This window comes from Melitaea cinxia, chromosome 4 (genome assembly GCF_905220565.1).
Source record: "Melitaea cinxia chromosome 4, ilMelCinx1.1, whole genome shotgun sequence".
NCBI classification, from domain to species: Eukaryota; Metazoa; Arthropoda; class Insecta; order Lepidoptera; family Nymphalidae; genus Melitaea; species Melitaea cinxia.
Window position 1 is genome coordinate 11,465,767 of NC_059397.1, and position 21,319 is coordinate 11,487,085.

The 21,319-nt window shown below is 31.8% G+C and overlaps 1 protein-coding gene across 1 annotated transcript in view; it reads right to left on the reverse strand.

Annotated features, from left to right (window-relative positions):
• Positions 1–21,319, reverse strand: part of LOC123670384 (serine/threonine-protein phosphatase rdgC) — an 81,534-nt gene that overhangs the window by 37,888 nt on the left and 22,327 nt on the right. Inside the window, exons 2-3 of the mRNA XM_045603881.1 lie at positions 9,919–10,290; positions 7,302–7,429 (exon numbers count right to left, since the gene is read on the reverse strand). Of these exons, the coding sequence (XP_045459837.1) occupies positions 7,302–7,429; positions 9,919–10,144 (354 nt within the window). The 5' untranslated portion in view covers positions 10,145–10,290. The remainder of the gene's footprint in view (positions 1–7,301; positions 7,430–9,918; positions 10,291–21,319) is intronic.

A 21,319-nucleotide genomic window follows, 5' to 3' on the forward strand; every position in this document is an offset into this window, starting at 1 on the left:
ATAATTAATTTAATGTAAACGTGTCCTACAATATAGTGTATTAATTTTTGATATTCGCTACAGTTCAAAGTTAACGCGTTACGGTTAACAAATTTCCTTTCTTTCTTCCTTACCTTACATACGCGTCAACTAGCATAACATATTATATATATGCTAAACTTGAATAAAATCGTTTCATAAATTTAGTTTGTAAATATACATAAAAACCTAATACAATAAAACTAAAATCGTCCGTTGAATAACAAAGTAAACAAAAATAAAAGCTTATTTATAGTGGAAAGATAAGTGCTGAAGGTTTTATGAGCCTCAAACGTGCGAACAATCCAAGGGAAGCAATAAAAGCATGCGATCTCATTTTCCTTATTACCTATCTTTAATGATTTTCTGAATGTAAAAATACAATAAAACGAAACATATATAAGTGTTCTTTTACAGACATAAATACATTTTATTAGAACACAATTGTGTTTGCAAGCAAACGAAGAAAAACCGACTTCAATTATATCGACAAGTAATAAAACGTATGTAGGCGGAAAAATTAGTCAAGTAAATACGCGTTATCAAAGATTACTCCAAAAGTTGTAATCAGGTTTCGATGAAATTTAAGTGTGACCACATGATAAATATCGGCTTTCGATTAAATTAAAAATCATCAAAATCGGTACACCCAGTAAAAAGTTATGCGAAGTTTCGAGTTCCCCTCAATTTCTCTGGGATCCCATCATCAGATGCTGGTTTCCTTCATCACTGTACCAAACTAGGGATATCTCCTTTCTAACAAAAAAAGAATTATCAAAATCGGTTCATAAACGACGGAGTTAACCCCCAACATATATTTAAAATATATATATATATATATATATACGGTCGAATTGAGTAACCACCTCCTTTTTTCGAAGTCGGTTAAAAATACCGCCTATATAATAAATACAATAACAATTAATAAAACCAAGTAATGAACGACATCCATTAGGTACATATAACTCAGCCTGTTAAATTTATTATAATTAATTTAAAATATGCTTATTCGTGCAGCCGCTTGACTGCTCAATAATCATCGACTAACCCGCTCATGCGTAAATTCACTGACTCGATGTGTCTTGTCTAATAATAACTTTATATAACCCTTATTGTTAATTTCGGTACGATTTTAGAATTTTCTAAAATAGTTTAGAAGCATACTGGGGTACAAACGGTATTAGTACATATGGTATAGTCATATATGTACTTCAAATTAAATTTACTTAATGTCTTTTTGACCACATAAGAAAAAGTCCTCTATGATGACTTCTGTTTATCCTAGAGTATTTTAAAACAAAATCATATATCAATAACATTGTACCTGAATATCATACATACATACATACATACATACATACCGTATCATTACAAGTACCTAGATATAAACTTTAAAGAAGTGATACTGTTACTAGTGTATACACGACTTTAACAATCTTTATAATGATCTCTGAAACATGTCGAATATTTTCTGCTTTCTAGTCAAAATTATAGTAACGATTTTCATGTTTCATTTGCGCTTGACAGACATGATTTTCATTATTTTAGATTTCAGGACATCTCACCGCAACTCTGTAAAATGAGTATTTTTAGATTAAGCGTGTGTTATCATAAAACATATTGTAATATTTTATTCTAATATATCACTTGTCTTTTCTTCGTTCTTTTATACAATTTTCTCGACAATCGAGGAAAAGGTAAACAGAAAAATTCATATTTATTGTAAATCAGATTTGAACGTAACTTTGCTGACGGAAATTTACTCACTGAACACATCGCAGTTGACACTAAATTTAATTCTCACTTATATAAGTTAAAATAAATATAACCAATGCTTATTGCTTATCTTTATTCTATAGCTAAGCCAAATAAGACAATAAGTGTACCTACTACGAAAGAATAACAGCAAAGATATTTGCTCATTAATATTAATCACGACGAAACAAACAATATGTTCGCCCTTTACCGGGAACTTCTATTGACCTTTTCATCATCATCATCATTACAGCCTATACAGTCCACTGCTGGACATAGGCCTCCACAAGTTTACGTCAAAAATAACGTGAACTTATGTGTTTTGCCCATAGTCACCACGCTGGGCAGGCGGGTTGGTGACCGCAGGGCTGACTTTCTCGCATCGAAGACGCTGCTGCCCGTCTTCGGCCTGTGTATTTTAAAGCCAGCAGTTGGATGGTTATCCCGCCATCGGTCGGCTTTTTAAGTTCCAAGGTGGTAGCGGAACTGTGTTATCCCTTAGTCGCCTCTTACGACACCCACGGGAAGAGAGGGGGTGGCTATATTCTTTAGTACCGTAGCCACACAGTACATTGACTTTTTGACAAATTAATATTTCTCTCCCGTCGACGACTTTTCTCAAAAGTTATGTTTTTAATATTAAATGGAATTTCAAAAATTATATGTACACAATGTAAATATCTTAGGCAACATCTTGAAAAGTTAATGAAAATTGTTCATATTTTTAATATAAATTCTGTAAACAGATGTTGGATTTATATTTCCATACGAAATGGCGACAAAAATATATTACCTGTATATAATATATAGTCACTTTTTTGCGTTTTCGTTTTCTTATAAAACCTTTTTGTCTGTCTATATATATCAATAATATTTTATTGTAGTCTAAAACAAAATTCGGACGCTTACGTTTTTACTCGCTGATATTTATAAAGTCTAAAAAATATTAAATAAGTATATTTAAGCTAACTTCTTTATATATGATGTTTACTATCTACTCATATCATTCTGCTTAGAATACACCCAAACAGGTATTAGATATTTGTAGACGTAATCAATTTAAAACTTTAAGTTGTTTATTTTAGTTAATAAGTCAATTTAACTTCAGACCTTTTTATCAAAACATCGAAATTTAAGTAATAATTTGGGTCTGATTTAGGCGAGTAATGATAAAATTGTAAGTTCCGAATTAAAGTTTTTTTTAGGCCAAGGTATTCGCCTACATAATACGTTAAAACGTTTACGTATAAACGTTTCTATACATGCCACTAAATAAATACAAACAAAATATTAAAATTAATACTAAACAGCTAAAGAGTATTATTCCGTACCACATTAAATAAATAACAAGAAAGTGTTTGTACTTGTACCTACCTATACATATAGAGGTAGTAACTCTTTTAAGCCTTTGATAGATTAACCTGATTGTATTAGCTGTTAGTAGTAGCTAGAATTAGTGTGATTTAAAAATTATTTCAAATTATAAATCATACAGCCTTTTATAAATGCTCACCGTCTATTCCACCTCTTTAGAAGACAAATTTCGAAAAACGAAGTAAGTAATAAATATAATATATTAAGAATACATTTTTTATTTGTAGTTCAATACAATTTGAAAAAGATTTTGACACAAAATAAATTATTTTAAGTAATTATAACTGTTTGAAAACAGCTTTTCAAAACAATTATTTTAAATGAAGAGTTGAACTAAGGTTAAGAAATTTACATTTCTTAAGTAATACAATTTTCCTGAAGACTTTTTATTTTCTAAAGCCGTTTTCTTGCCGTAAAGAAAATCATTTAAACGTAGATTGAATCATAATAAATTTACATATCCTTTTCAAACTTCTTCTTCTTTTAGTTTATGACTTTTAATGGAACAAGTTCGATTTTACAACTGTTATAATTGCTAAAGTTTCGACAGACGGATGTTTGTCTCTTAATCGTACCAGAAGGGCCGAATGATTATTTATAGAGCAATACTCTGGAATATAAGCCAAATAAGCTCTCAAGTATTGTTGTCGTTTCTATGATTTAAGGTAACCAGAGATACTAGCAAAGGTCAGGGTCGAAAACACTACCAACTTGCTGTCCGTACGCTTGTTTCCTACCCTTGTGATATGAAAGAATAAGAGACATGGTACATTTTATTTCGGAATAAAAACGATATATAACTAATTTTTAAGTTATAAGTTAAATATTGAGGAAACATTAAACTCTAACTAATTTTCATTTTTCTTAAACTATAATAAATTTTTCTTATACAAATAAAATTCAAACTAATCCAAGAAAAAGAATAAACACATATAAAATAACACCTCGTGTGATCAGTCGTTAAGGATTAAAAAAAAAACAGAGAATCAAGAAATCGCAACATTTAAAATCTTAAGTCGACTTATTTAAAAATAAACAAAATCAAAAAAATCCCGCAAATTTAATACGACTGTCGTACCTGTTACTGATTTATCGGCTCATTGAATTTATATAACGTGTCTAGTACTCGTAACGTGTCTAGTAGTCGTTAGGGTTACCATCATTCACATCCACGAGGGGACTTAAAAAGGTGTGTGGTAATATAAATAGTTAACAATTACCGCATTAAAATTCATTTCTAGTTTCATTAGTCCTGTAAAAAAACAACTCAATCCAAAAATATGTCCATGGTCAAAGAAGGTTTAGACTACATTCGTAAACTATGTAATATCAGCCCTACGATAGTCGTGATTTCAAACACCTGCGCGCTTTTACGAGACTAACGCCGAGTTGCACGAAACAAAATTAAAATTTAAGTAGAGATTAAACTAATTTAATCACAAGAATTTCATACAATTCTTGCAAATAAATTAGTTTGATCACTACATAAATTTTAATTTATTTTCGTGCAACTCGGCGTAAATGAACGAAATAAACTTATTTGTATTACCTACTTTGTAACGTTGTAACAAATATAATAATTTACCCTAATTGCTAAGATTAATTTTTACAGCAACGTATTAAATATTAATCCTCAATTATTATAATCATTATGCATTCAATGACTAACCGTATTATGATTTTCCTGTAATAATAATATGAAAAAAAAAAACAAATTTTAACATAATTAATTGCGCATATGAGACATACCGAGTTGTCCGAATAAATTTTATTATTATTGTGAGTCATCACTCATCACTCATCGTTATCATCACTACAGCCTATCGCAGTCCACTGTTGGACATAGGCCTCCACAAGTTCGCGCCAAAAATGGCGTGAACTCATGTGTATTGCCCATTGTCACCACGCTGGGCAGGTGGGTTGGTGACCGCAGGGCTGGCTTTGTGGCATCGAAGACGCTGCTGCCCGTCTTCGGCCTGTGTATTTCGAAGCCAAAGCAGTTTAATCATTATCCCGCCATCGGTCGGCTTTTTAAGTTCCAAGGTGGTAGTCGAATTGTGTTATCCCTTAGTCGCCTCTTACATCACCCACTAGAAGAGAGGGGGTATTGTACTATGAAGCGACAATCTGCGACAAATTCTGGTGTCGCAATGAACGTGACAATGCAAATAACGTACATATAAACACTAATCGTTCGTTTAAAAAAAAATTACTTAAAGAAAACTTTAGTCAAGAAGGCGGAAGATATTTTAATATTAATATTTTATTTTCATAATTTCGGTACAATATCGGTTTAAAAAAATCATTACATTCACTTTTAATAGTAATAAATAATTTAATTTCTAAAATAAATCGGAGATATTTTGAAGCCTGTTTGGATAAAGTTATTTTTGATTTTAATTTTATGCATACAATGTAGAGTTTACTACTGCTGCTAATAGGTATATAATGTACTGTATGTATACCGCTGTATGTGTATATGTAGGTATATATGTTTATGTTTTAGTGTGTTGACTTACAGATCTTTTCAATGCAACAAAAACAATGTACAGCTTAAGTTTCTAGAATAGTGTTAGAACTACACATCAAAAGTTAAGAAATAAACATTAATATTAAGTTATTTTTGCGATGTTCATTGTACTAGGAACTAAGAATCGATTATATTTTAATAATCGTTTTATTGCGCTTCAATATTCGGTGTCGTTGACACCAACACGGTATGTATACTTACTATTCGATACAACCTCAATTAACAACTCGCATGTACATTGGATGCCTCTTGATTGAAATGTCCTATTTAAAAAATATCTTTACTAGCTTCATATTGCATTATTTTTTGTTTTATGTTACGAAGTATTGGTTAAAACAGCACGGGTTGTTAATTTTTTTTTTTTTAAAAGAAAGGTAAAAGTTATAAATTTGATTTTCAAAAAACGCCGGTTGTTAATATATCTAAAAGTAGTTCTCTTTCCTAAATAATTAACCAACCAGTATACCAGTAAATTAATGAAAAAATAAATTAAAAGTAGATGCTTTCTTTACATATTTGTATGCAAAACCATTTGTATATTTAAGCCATTTGTTTATTAAGTAAAAAAGTCTTTTGTTTGGATTTCAAATGTAACTTGTATACCATATTTACTTAATCCCTGCGTCATTATGGTAGTACAAATTATTTTTAAATGAAGTGAATTGTTATCACCACACAATAGCTTAGACTATTTATTACATTGCATTTATACTAAAAAACGATAATTAAGTAAGAATTTAATGTTAAATGTGCCATCAATTACACTTTTAATATACACTTTTCATGACAAACAACATATTGTATAGGATGCAATATAGGTTGTCTGAAGGTGTGCCCAGAACACTTAAGTGCACGAGCGTAACATGTAACATGTAGAACTAAAATTAAAATAGAACGTAGAATCGACTGGCGATATATCGAGGTACTGAAATGATGACCGTTCGACGATGACCGTTCATGTTTCTCTTTAGCTGCTTAAATATTACCATAAATGCTTAAAAGCATTTAAACCTATACCAACTGAGCTTAAAGCTCCTATTATGTCATCTGGTTTTGTTGATGATATCACCGATAAGTGAGATATCAGTATAGACCATGATCTCATTAAGTTTAAGCCCATTCTCACTACAAGAGATAGCTTTTAATGGAGTAAATATATTATTTATTCGACAAGACTAGTGATTGAATGAAGTAAGTGAAGATAACGAATCCTCGTTCACCTGTCACGTCGGTTATTTTAAATGAACCAATTATACATAATTTTACTTATTTTATTTATTGAAATAATCTGTAGAACACAGCATATCAAGTTTTCGTACAAATAAAAAATAGAACGATATAAATAAGGCATATAATTAGAATTTACTTTTAAGAAGAAGTTAAGAAAAAGGTTACAATATAATTAACTGAATTTATCACAGCTTTAATACTATCTCTAACGCCTAGTAAAACTAATGATGAATTTTGTATCACTCATAAGCGGTTTCCTTAGAAAAAAATCCATGGATCGTTGTTGAGTAAAGGGCATACATAATACATATTTCAATACCTTTACTACTATTTTAATACTTTTAATTATAACACATATTTTTTATTATATGTTACACAACTATCAATGACTTACTTTAACTTGATCCTGTTCGCCGGCGTATTCGATGCTTTGGAAAATCGTCCAAGTGTAACGTCTGCGCACCTCCATCCGGGCCAAGTAGCGCCGATACCATTGCTGTATCAGTATGGCAGCTTTCATGGCTGCAAAATAAAATGGATGGAATCTTTTTGGTGGAAAAGGATGAGGTATTCAATTCAACTGTTTTTTATGTGTATTACCTCATAACTTTTTACTATGTGTGCCGAGTTTGGTGATTCTTTTTCTATTAGGAAGCTGGTGTTTGTCCTATAAATCCATTCAAATTAGAGCAAGTACGTATTTAACTGACTTTGACTTTGATGATATTCTAATTTCATTATTTATTGATTATATATTTATCGAAATCAGTTTTATTAACAATTATTTTATTTAAAAATGAACTGTGTTACAGATCTGTTTAAAAGTGAGGATTTCATCATAATATGGTTATAATAATATCAGAAAACTGAGTTACCCTTTTTATTTTGTTAAGCTAAAACAGGCTACAACCCATGAACGGGATCAAATACTAAAATTTATGATTGTAACGTAGCTTAGGCGGTTATATTACGGTTTCATAACACCTGTTATTTTGATCATTAAACATAAGCTTTATTATATATCACACGTTATTAAGCGAGATATATTAATGCTTGGTTATACAATATAATAATTTAAAACTCAAGTAAATTATGTAATCCAAAAAAAATTTAGATACTGGTGCAAAATTAAATAAAATTTATGGTACAGCGATGACCGTTGACATATGTTTACAACACGTGAACGTGTGCGTCCTACGCAACAGCATAACAGCATACATAACTGCATTTTAATTAAATTATCATTCACTCAAGACACAATTTATACGTTTCTTACAAATTCTATAACATATTAAGCTTTTTTTTTATTTAAACATTTCCTAGAAATGTTCGCAACCAGATTTATGTTTTAAAAGAAAACAGTTTTAATTTCTCCTAAAAACATACAGAAATACTTTCCAGATATGATAGAATTCATTCTTCAAAATGAAATTATACAATATGTAATAAGCACTGCATAAACAGAAAAAAAATGAACAAAAAAATTATAGTGTGACCTACCTAATTTATTTGTTGTTTTTAGTATCAAAAATTTCATTACATATCTTATATTTTATCATCATCATCATTACAGCCTATACAGTCCACTGCTGGACATAGGCCTCCACAAGTTTACGCCAAAAATAACGTGAACTCATGTGTTTTGCCCATAGTCACCACGCTGGGCAGGCGGGTTGGTGACCGCAGTACTGGCTTTGTCGCACCGAAGACGCTGCTGCCCGTCTTCGGCCTGTGTATTTCAAAGCCAGCAGTTGGATGGTTATCCCGCCATCGGTCGGCTTCTTAAGTTCCAAGGTGGTTGTGGAACCTTGTGATCCCTTAGTCGCCTCTTACGACACCCACGGGAAGAAAGGGGGTGGCTAAATTCTTTAGTGCCGTAGCCACACAGCATATATATATATATTATATTTTATACAAAAGGAAAAAATAACAATTATGATTATATTCACGTTACGGACAGAAAGCTAGACATATACCTATCGGAAACGAAAACTGTTTTAGATTTTTAAAAAATCTTCTCACAGAATAAAAAATATATTTCCCGTCTTCATGATTCAATATCGCCGAGTATAACCTACTGAACTTGCGATTTGGCAAGTAGAGCTTTTTTACAAAAAGTCTAATAATAAAAAAAACCTTTTAAGATTTTAAGGCTTTCTTCTTAGTTTGTTATTCATCTTTCACTGTAAAAACTTTGTATGAAAATACCTTGTATTGGAAAAGTAAATACTATTTCAGTGTTTTTGAAATTATATTTTTTTTAAGGAAGTGACGTTATTTTTAAAAAAATATATAAATACTGTTTTAGCATTTTCAGACAGTTCATCTTTTTTAGATTCGGAATCACAAATTATTTTGTTATATAATAGACGATTTTAAAACTTTCACAATTATTTTTTTAAAGTCATTTAAAAAATATTTAAAAAAAAAAGCAAACTGAGACGGAACATTAAATTAGTTTATAATTAAATGCAGAACTAAGTTTCTCGTTGTATTATCATGCGTAATGTACGAAGACCCGTATTGTGAATTCAAGTAATGTTTATTTATACTCGTGGGATTATGGTAAATCTAATCCACATTGTTAACACAGATTCAAACTCAAACTCAGTAAATAGGCAGTACAAAACCGCATCACAAATTTGCTTTTGCTTTGTTTATTGTCTTATCAGTTTAATTTAACGTTATTTAATTATGTCATTATAGTACTTTCGTTATGCTACTCTTTGATGATTTTTTAAATATTTTATTAAAGTATTATTTCAATCATTTTTATATTGACGTGTGATAGAGTTAAATAACTGTAATAACAACTAACTGTAACACTCATAACTGTTTTGCATTTGTTTACTCAAGAGCGCCTACTTATACTTAAATTCAAAGAATTTCAATTTTAATTTATTCTCGTAACAATAGAACTACTTCAAATGCATATGCAGTTTATTTATTTTACTTTACTTTAACATTTGCCTAAGTTTAGAATGAATATAAGATATTTCACAAGTACTTACTTCTTTCGGCCTTGGTCATGCTGACGTCGTCTCTTTTCCAAAACTTTAAAAACGGTGCAAAAGCCTTCATCGTGCATTCGCCGTTAAGCAATCTTTTACTTATTTTCTTTGGTACTTCTTGCTCTATTTCAGAACTCCGGCACGAGGAAGAGTCATCTCCCATGGAGCGCGTGCGTCGTCCTCCACGAAAGCTCACACATCCACATCCCTCAGCCAATGAAAACATTGTAGAACTCTTATCCTTTTTATATCTTTTATCTCTTCGTTTCCGGACACATCTTGGTGTTTTTTGGCGTGTTTTAGGAATCGTGACAAATTATTTGTACGATTAAAAAACAAATAAACATGTCCAGTCTTTAGACTGACGCGTACCTGAAAAAAAAAACAAAAAAAAACTATACCAATTCCGAGAATACTCTAATATAAATCTTAATATATATAAATTACGCGTCACGTTGTTTGTCCGCGATGGATCCAAAGCTACATAACCAATTTTAATCAAATTTGCACACCGCAGTTTGATCCAAATTGAAAGATAGGCTTTATTTTATTTTGATATGTGTAATTATTACATTTAAGAAAATAAATAAGGCGGTACGAAGTTCGCCAGGTCAACTAGTATATAATAAATGTATCTATGGCAACAGTGTCACTTCAATAGCAGTTGTGAACTCGATATTCGTCATTTCCCTAGAGCGTTGTGTGTTAATTTTTTTGCTTAGCGAGTTTTTTAAGCGACAGGTCTTTTTAAGGTTTTTATTCTATAAACTAGGTCAGGTTGCATTTAATTTAATTTAATTTAAATAATAAATAAATATGAAAGTTAGGCAAAATTTTCAATTTTAGAAATCAGTTTATATTATTATATCAGCCTGTAACATCCCACTGCTAAGCACTGAACCCTTTCTCTATGTTTCACCTACATCGAGACAGAAGTGTGGGATTAGAGCCTTATCTCCGACGCAATCGACCTGGACGATCAACATCGACCTAGCGGATACGACTTTTTATTAAAATGATATTATAATATAGTTTTTGTACACCTATTTTAAAACAAAAAATAAAAAAAACAGCCATCCTACAAAATAAACCAGAAACGAAAAACATTCAACAAATTTTTCAATTCCTGTACAGCAATTAAAAAATATTTTAAAAGGTGTGTGACAAAGAACAATTTCATTACTATAATTCAACATATTTCTATAATACTGTACAATATTTCTAACATTTAATTTTTAATTACAAAGCGGCACACAGTGTATAAAATAGAGTTTCAGTTGACATGCAAAGGATAAATGTTTCATACGAAATAAGGCCATGTTCTTTGTTATTAGCATAAACGAAGGGATGCGTATCAGTAATATTCCAGGTATATCACGAAGTGTCATTGAGGGGCGGCCTTAAATTACTCTCATTCACCGAGGATTACAAAGGTAGATTGCTGACCCGGCCTGAATTTGTTGATTCCGGACTATCACAAAACATTACTAGTAGCAATTTACATTTCTGAATACATTTCGAAAATACGAATGACTTATTTAGAAAAAAATTATTCTACATTTTAACCGTGTTGAAATTATCAACTATAGTTTAATATTTAAAGTTTTAGCGCACAGTTTTACAGCCTACGTCACTTTTATAAAGTAATTACTGAAATATCGATTACTTTTAAGGTTTGTCGTGTCCAAAACAATAAACCTTTCGGATTTGGAGTATTAACTAACAATACTGCTCTGTAAATTCGGTTTAAATCTCACAAAAAAGGAAGCCTTTTCTCTATGAAGATTAAAGATTGAATCACAGTTTACAATTATACATCTCCGCAAGTTGTCGGAAATATAATTATGTGCAATCACTTTTGCGATTTACAATATTCTCACTCTTTTTCCATTCACAACAGAGTATCTACGTCACACGTGATAAATTATACAGACATCATCATTTGAAAACGTATATATGCCAGTCTGGATTTGAAATCTGTGAATGATCCTTGGTACTTCTCTTTTATCTGGTTGTGAATGAAAAGGGTAGATTTTATTCTGTATCTATAATTAAAAAAACATTTTGTTTTTGGAAATGGGAACGCTAATGACTTAAATAATAAAAAGGACCTTTTAAATAAGAAGCATTTTCTAAATTAAGCGTTTTTGCACGATAGATTAAAACTAATTTTATATAAGCGGGTACACATTAAGCACGCCGGGTTGACGACCTTTTCAGACACTTTCGCTTTGATCCTTTTAATCTCTGATTCCTCTTGCTCAATAAATTATTTCACTTGAATGCACTCAATTATCTACTTTTAAATTTTTTAATTAATTCTGGGCACATTAAATCTTTTTATAATAATAGTCTGGAATCCAAAACAATCTTTTGCAATTTCCTGTACGCATGTATTTTACTTATAAACGTGTAAACTTTATGGAATTACAAAGATGTGTTGATAGTAAAATTAAAAACTCTCAATCTCTAATGTTAATACCCAAGTTTGTTTAACAATTTTTTTTAAATGATTTATTCAAAACTACTTTTTATAAGATCTGCCAGTGAATGGCAAATAAAATCGTTCGGATAAGGCAGATTAAAAAAAACATAAGTTAAAAAGTGTGTGTGTACAAGTCACTACAAACTGCGCCAACGGGCTAGTCAAAAAATACACAGCTTTTACTATTATAATGGTTAGCTTAATTAAAGTAGGGCGCAGCAGGATATTTTGGGCTCAAAATCTAGAGAAGCCCGTCTGGGGAAGTACCTCGACTTGACAAAAGATCACAGCTAAATAATTATACTTTTAAGCAGTGATGTGTTTCTGTGGTGGACAACTTCTGGTAATGCAGGCGTCTATAGGCTACGGTAAGCGCTTACCATCGGGTGAACCGTACGCTTGTTTGATGACCTAGTTATATAAAAAGAAATGTATTCCTCTAATCAATCGTTTGTCATAACATACATTTGTGAGACTTATTAATAAATTGTTTTCCGTATTTTTTTTTTTTTTTTTGTTATTTCGTAACAAAATAGGTCCTCCATAAAGTCAGATAAGTATCTCTCAGAATAGTATCTAATCCTTAAAAAATTGTTAACTTGTAAAAACATAGGTACGAAATATCGTAATACATACATTATAGTATCTGTTTGATATAAACATGTAAAGATAACGTAAATAAAAGTTATGCTAAAGTCAGTCGACTTATATGTTGAATATATGTTGATAACGAACCACTCCTATGTGATCACTGACTGGATACAAACTCGAACCTATCTCATGATATGAATTCAATTGGAATACCAATAGTTCGGATTTACATGTAAAACGATTTTTCAAAGAAAGAATATTTATTTTGGGTAAATGTTTTTATACATTGATATTACTGAATGTGTTATATTGAGGAAAGTCATAATATTTACTTCTCGTATTAAATTTAATCTCTGTTAATCACGATAGCATGAAATTGACTTTCTCGTCGTTTAATAATTGCTAACTAATTAATTTATTATAATGTTGACCATAAAATTATTTATAGAGATGTGATTGGCATTCTATAATTAATATTATGAGTCCATCGTAATAAATCTGTATGGAAAAAAGAAACGGCGAAATGAATGTAAGACACACACAGAACAATTTACATTATTCTTTTTTGTTGTGTTCGCTATTCATAATTTAAAAAAAATTATGATTAAAAAAAATAGTGGTACTAAGTACGCCGAGTCAGCTGCTATAAGTAACAGTCATAGTCATAGAGTAAATCTACATTCCGAAACGGTGGTAGCGTCGCATTAATCAAAATTAATTGACCAAACAACAGAATAATTATAATTTGTAGAAAAGTGTTGTTACTTAAAAAAACATTTCAAGAAATTTAAAAAACTCATTTTTTTATTAAATGAAAAGTGCAATATTAATACAACCAATTGTTGTAATCGCCTAGTTATTCTAATTAAAAAAAAAACGTAATAAATAATTCTCGTATGGTTGCATCTTATTACAGAAACATCATTAACAGCAGAACAAATCGAAACTGTTACGTTCAAAATGGCGAACGTGCGTTATTAAGTGACAATTATTTCTTGTAAAGGTTACAAGTATCCAGTGACGTGTAAATAACACGTACCGTTATTCGTAAAGTGGAATTGCTTCTCGTAAAAATGTAAGATAGGCAGGTTTTACGTTACTCGCATCGGTATCTTATACGCGTAATCCGTTTACGTTCGTACGTAGGTACCCATAAAATACATTTAGGGTTCGCTAAGTACTGTATACTTTGTGGTACAAATTTAATTCCCTTTATGTGATGAGATATTCTGTGCCCTGATAAAATTCAGTCTCGATAACTGAATGGGATTATTTTGCTTAAATTGCCAATAAGCAAACTTTACTAAGTTGAAACATTAATTAACACTCCTACCTAAGCATGGTTGTATTAATCTATTCATTACTGAAATTAATCAATTTAAGTAATACAAATACCTTTCCTTGATGTTTATCTTATAACTATTTACTTATTTCAAGATAAATTGTTGAATTATTACTTTGATATATTAATTAAAATTATAATTAAATTCAGAATAATTGTATACTTTCTACTTGCATCTCAATCTAATAACAACGACGTTTTGACTGGGATTTTTCAACAGTTAGAAGTAGACCCCGCATTCTGCTTCAAGATTGTGGGTTCAAATCTCGCCTCGAGCCTAGGCGTGTTATCTAAAATATACATATTATATATCTATATATTAATACGTGAAGCAAATACTTTTTACCCCTTTTTACGAAAAGTGCGCAGACAGAGGAGTATGAAATTTCGTACACTTATGGTCTAGGTATATAGAAAAGGATTACAGATTGGTAATATTTTTGTAAAAGTTGTGTATAAAAATATAATAAATCAATAAAATGAATATTACACACACTACCATATAAGCATACCATATTTGACACACACACATACGCCTATTATACTCTTTTCATTGTTAGTCTGTAGTCAAATTAAAAATTTAAAAAAAAGTTATTTATTTAAAATTCCCTAGTTTAGAAACAGATGGCATGTATTAAACATTTTATATGTATTGATTAGTTATTAATTATTTTTTTATTCAACTAGGTCAGCGAACAAGCGTACGGTCCACATGAAGGTAAGCGGTAACCATAGCCTACTACTCTACTAAGCCTGAAACAATAGAAGCCTCGTAAGCGTGTTGCCTACCTACCCCCAACCGTCCCAAAGAGTTCTGGCCACCTTAGTCACCATAGGAACACAACAATACTTAACAGTGTTTTTTAGTTGTAATCTTATGTAAGGTTTACGTACTCCCCAAGACATGCTGCTCCTGATTTTGAGCGGAATATATACTGCTATGTCCTACTTCAGTAGTTTATTTTAATTAGTTTAAAATAGACATGGTGTAGAATGTGAATTATTATATTGCATCGAGGACACAATAGATTATTTACATGGATTCTACTCGTATATTCATTGTAGTAATGTGTATACTTAAAACAGTACAACGATATAACTCCGAAAATAACATTCAACCACGTTATACGGTTTTGATGTTCATCTATCAAATTAGTGCAAACAATAGTGGTTTAGTCTGGCGAACTATACACTGACAACCGAGCTAGCGGAATAATTTACAGTTACGTCTGAAATGTAAATAGAATAGGCATAAGATCATCACTCTATATTTATTCGCGTCTGTCGGTTTTTTTATGATCTTCGAAGTGCGTATTTATTGGGAAACTCAGTTATTGCAACCGTATTCCAAGGATATTTAATGGTAAATTTATTAAAAGTAGATAAATTAATATTGTTTGTTAGATATAACTATTTTTGATAGAACAAATATTAAATCACCTTTTTTCTACTTATTATCAATATTGATGACCTGCAGTTTTTAGTAGCTTAGAAATTATTGAATTAATATATTAGTTGTATAGCTTTGCACAGGTGAAATATCTAAAAAAATATATGGAACAGATTTAAAAGTAAATTTAATTTTGTATTTACTTCAAAAGCATAAAAGAGAGAACTGCTTTAACATTTTAAATACACCTAAAGTTTAATGTGGAATAGCCAAAGATAAGATAAATATTAATATGAATCGTGCAATTAGGAATAAATGTAACGAATAGTATTTACAAAAACACGGACTGCATAAAAGAGAAAATATTATTTACAATGAATATATTACGAATTTTTTAATCTTTTAATGATGTCATACTAATGACAATTAAATGTAACAATAATACTATAAAATATTTATATACATCATTAAAAAACAAATGGCAAAAATATTACACTTTTTATTACATATTACTTGAAACTTATTCTCGAAATGAAACGGAACATGCTGAAAGTTTACATAAAATGCTTGCATGCTATAAGTTTGCATTGCACAAGCAACTTCATCTCTGGGATTCTAAATCATTGCTAAACTAGCTTGAATTTGTTAGTAAACACGATAGATCTATTAATAATCTAGTGTTCGTTGATCGAAGAGTTAGGTTCTGCAAAACTATATTTTTTCTAAATTATACGCAGCAAAGATGATCGATACACTCCACAGGTTTTGAGATCTATTTCAAAAACCCTTAAAGGTACAAACTTACTAGCTGACCCCGCAAACGTTGTTTTACCATATATTTTATTAACCTTCTCAACCTCCCCCCCCCCCCCCCACCTTTAAACTCAGGGGAATGAAAAATAGATGTTGGCCGATTCTCAGACCTACCTGGTATGCACACAAAACTTTATATTTTATTAACCCTCTTAACACCCCCCCCCCCCCCCTTATAACTTAGAGATATGAAAAATAGATGTTGTTCGATTATCAGACCTATCCGATATGCACACAAAATTTCACGACAATCGGTCAAACCGTTTCGGAGGAGTTTAACTACAAACACCGCGACACGAGAATTTTTTATATTAGATTCAAAACAACATTTATAAATAATTTTACATTCTACGACTTTATTAATGTATGAAAATATCATTAGAAGCAAAAAACTATATATATTTTCAAAAAAATTATTATCGTGACCTTTCACCTTGAACATCTTATTATGAGGCTCTTGAGGCATTGATAATCTAATTGTAGAATGAAGCTTTACACAAATTTTTAGCTTAATCTGTTTAATTACGAGGTTAAAATCTAACTTTACTGAAATGTTAAATCATTATTTCTAATCGTACAGGGGGAACAGAGTAACGACTACTGCCCGAGTTTAATTTAATGATGAATTACAGCAATTAAAAATGATAAATAGTATGCACAAAAGTGACAATATATAAAAACAAACAAAAATTATGTGGTGTCATGGGACACCAGGTAGGAACGAAGTTCCTTCGGATAGTATAGAAGCAACACAATTTGAAAAAAAATATTGAATTTTATACATATTTTCTAGTTCTTGATTTTTTTTTTTTTTAATTTTGTTGATTGGTTTTTATTAAGTACATAAAAGTATTTAGGAAATTTAGTATTTTAGAAAATAACAAATACCGTAAAATAAAATAAATCAAACAAAATAATAACAATAATAATAATAATTCAAACTATTAAGTGAAATGAAAAAAACATGTGTCTTTATTTATTTTCGTCGACAGTATAAAATTACATAAATATTTAAAAAAAAAAAGTTTACTAGTAATATTTTAGTTTTACAAACGTCATATTATACAGTCGTGTGACTGATATTACGTCACTTCCGTTATATATTTTTCTTACGGTTTTAGTCTCACATTTTTCTCAGTTCGGTCGCCCAGCCAAATTGCCGCGGTTTGTAGATTGAGTAGTTGTAGAAATAGAATAATAAACTAGTTTTTAAAGTTATGAATTTTAATAGCACGCGGTCAGAAAACAGGGGGTAGGTTCGGAATCAGGCGCGTTAGGCACCTGATTTTCAGCCTTTATTTCCTTAGCTGGCCCACGCCGCGACAACGTACCTTAGAAGTAATATGGAAGGACACTGGCCTGACTAATTCCCGGCGATGATGGTCTTCAGTTCCGTCTTCGTCCGATGACCGGCGGAGATCTCCACCGGTGTAAATGCCGGTAATCAGTCAGCCCGTTATTAATCGAGGGCAGTGACTCGATTTGTAGCAAAGTATAATTAAAGATATAAATCTTAAAGTAAAAATCCTGGAACGAAGAAAGTTCCGAGTCAGGAAAAGAACAATTCAGAAACCAGTGTCATAATTAGCAAAATAATAAATAATTACAATTTTCTCGTTAAGTTAAGAACACCAGCAATATGTAATTATAATAGATATCATGAGAACTTACCCCAGCGGGATTTAAGCCGAGTTAGGGTCGAGGTTAGGTCTCGAGGTTCGGCGGCAACGAAGTGCAAGGAAAAAGAGAAGCAAAGACACGCGAGCAAGGGAATATTGACAAGCAAAAGTCTATGCGTTAAGCATAGTCTGTATTTTTATAAATTATTAAGTTTAAATTTAGATATTAAATTATTTTATAATTTAAGGAGTAGACAGGAATATTAAATTTAGAATTTCTAATTACAATTAAATTGATTTTATTAAAGAAAGATCAATAATTACCAAAAAAACATCAGCGGCATCTATCAAGTCCGTTAGAGAAAAACGCCGATATGAAACACCAATAGTCACGAAGTGTTGAAACATGCCGATAGATGGCGCCACAAGTAGAAGCATGATAAAAATAAAGTGAAAAAAACTTAACTTTTACTACAAGATCTTATTTATTAGAGTAACGTTCCAGCACAACGTTACAAAATGTCAAGCCTGCCGTAAGGAACTTCGTTCCAAAATTGTATTATTTGCTGTTTTAAATTATTCCTAATGGCCCTAAGGTCTTCCTAATGGTCTAAGGTAACTGCTAAGGTCTTCGTAACGATACGACGACGTTCAAACTGAACATCCCAGTGTTTCTTAATATTACAAACAAACACTCCAATTTTATTTATTTGTATAGATAAGATAATATCATTATTCGGTTCTGGAAGAAATGTCTAAAGTTAGCCATAAGTCCGGCTATTACATAACATACATAATCAACTATTTAATATTACATTTGTTGCTATAGAATTAAGTATAAATAAAAGCTACAAACATTTTATAATTTCAAAACGCCTTATCTTACTTCATATAAAAACAAAAAAATTCAATTAATTCTTAATTGGCTAGAGCGCCGACACGGTACGTCGGAGACGCGGGTTCGAACCCCGCTGGAGCGGTCAATTTTTGATATGATATTCAAAAATGTTTAGAATTCCTAATGTGGGTAACACAAAAAATAAAATCTTAGATATTAAAAATAGCACGGTGTCGTCTCTTGTCAAAGATTTTCATTGTAATATGAAACTTTGAATAGTTACGGGTTTCTGTAAAGAGCTCACTATAGACGGCGCCACGGTTCGCTTAAACCGTAAGTTAAAACTATCATATCGAAAATTTCGCTCGAGCGGGTGTATCGTTCCATAGCTTAATTGGCTAGAGCGCCGACACGGTACGTCGGAGACGCGGGTTCGAACCCCGCTGGAGCGGTCAATTTTTGATATGATATTCAAAAATGTTTAGAATTCCTAATGTGGGTAACACAAAAAATAAAATCTTAGATATTAAAAATAGCACGGTGTCGTCTCTTGTCAAAGATTTTCATTGTAATATGAAACTTTGAATAGTTACGGGTTTCTGTAAAGAGCTCACTATAGACGGCGCCACGGTTCGCTTAAACCGTAAGTTAAAACTATCATATCGAAAATTTCGCTCGAGCGGGTGTATCGTTCCATAGCTTAATTGGCTAGAGCGCCGACACGGTACGTCGGAGACGCGGGTTCGAACCCCGCTGGAGCGGTCAATTTTTGATATGATATTCAAAAATGTTTAGAATTCCTAATGTGGGTAACACAAAAAATAAAATCTTAGATATTAAAAATAGCACGGTGTCGTCTCTTGTCAAAGATTTTCATTGTAATATGAAACTTTGAATAGTTACGGGTTTCTGTAAAGAGCTCACTATAGACGGCGCCACGGTTCGCTTAAACCGTAAGTTAAAACTATCATATCGAAAATTTCGCTCGAGCGGGTGTATCGTTCCATAGCTTAATTGGCTAGAGCGCCGACACGGTACGTCGGAGACGCGGGTTCGAACCCCGCTGGAGCGGTCAATTTTTGATATGATATTCAAAAATGTTTAGAATTCCTAATGTGGGTAACACAAAAAATAAAATCTTAGATATTAAAAATAGCACGGTGTCGTCTCTTGTCAAAGATTTTCATTGTAATATGAAACTTTGAATAGTTACGGGTTTCTGTAAAGAGCTCACTATAGACGGCGCCACGGTTCGCTTAAACCGTAAGTTAAAACTATCATATCGAAAATTTCGCTCGAGCGGGTGTATCGTTCCATAGCTTAATTGGCTAGAGCGCCGACACGGTACGTCGGAGACGCGGGTTCGAACCCCGCTGGAGCGGTCAATTTTTGATATGATATTCAAAAATGTTTAGAATTCCTAATGTGGGTAACACAAAAAATAAAATCTTAGATATTAAAAATAGCACGGTGTCGTCTCTTGTCAAAGATTTTCATTGTAATATGAAACTTTGAATAGTTACGGGTTTCTGTAAAGAGCTCACTATAGACGGCGCCACGGTTCGCTTAAACCGTAAGTTAAAACTATCATATCGAAAATTTCGCTCGAGCGGGTGTATCGTTCCATAGCTTAATTGGCTAGAGCGCCGACACGGTACGTCGGAGACGCGGGTTCGAACCCCGCTGGAGCGGTCAATTTTTGATATGATATTCAAAAATGTTTAGAATTCCTAATGTGGGTAACACAAAAAATAAAATCTTAGATATTAAAAATAGCACGGTGTCGTCTCTTGTCAAAGATTTTCATTGTAATATGAAACTTTGAATAGTTACGGGTTTCTGTAAAGAGCTCACTATAGACGGCGCCACGGTTCGCTTAAACCGTAAGTTAAAACTATCATATCGAAAATTTCGCTCGAGCGGGTGTATCGTTCCATAGCTTAATTGGCTAGAGCGCCGACACGGTACGTCGGAGACGCGGGTTCGAACCCCGCTGGAGCGGTCAATTTTTGATATGATATTCAAAAATGTTTAGAATTCCTAATGTGGGTAACACAAAAAATAAAATCTTAGATATTAAAAATAGCACGGTGTCGTCTCTTGTCAAAGATTTTCATTGTAATATGAAACTTTGAATAGTTACGGGTTTCTGTAAAGAGCTCACTATAGACGGCGCCACGGTTCGCTTAAACCGTAAGTTAAAACTATCATATCGAAAATTTCGCTCGAGCGGGTGTATCGTTCCATAGCTTAATTGGCTAGAGCGCCGACACGGTACGTCGGAGACGCGGGTTCGAACCCCGCTGGAGCGGTCAATTTTTGA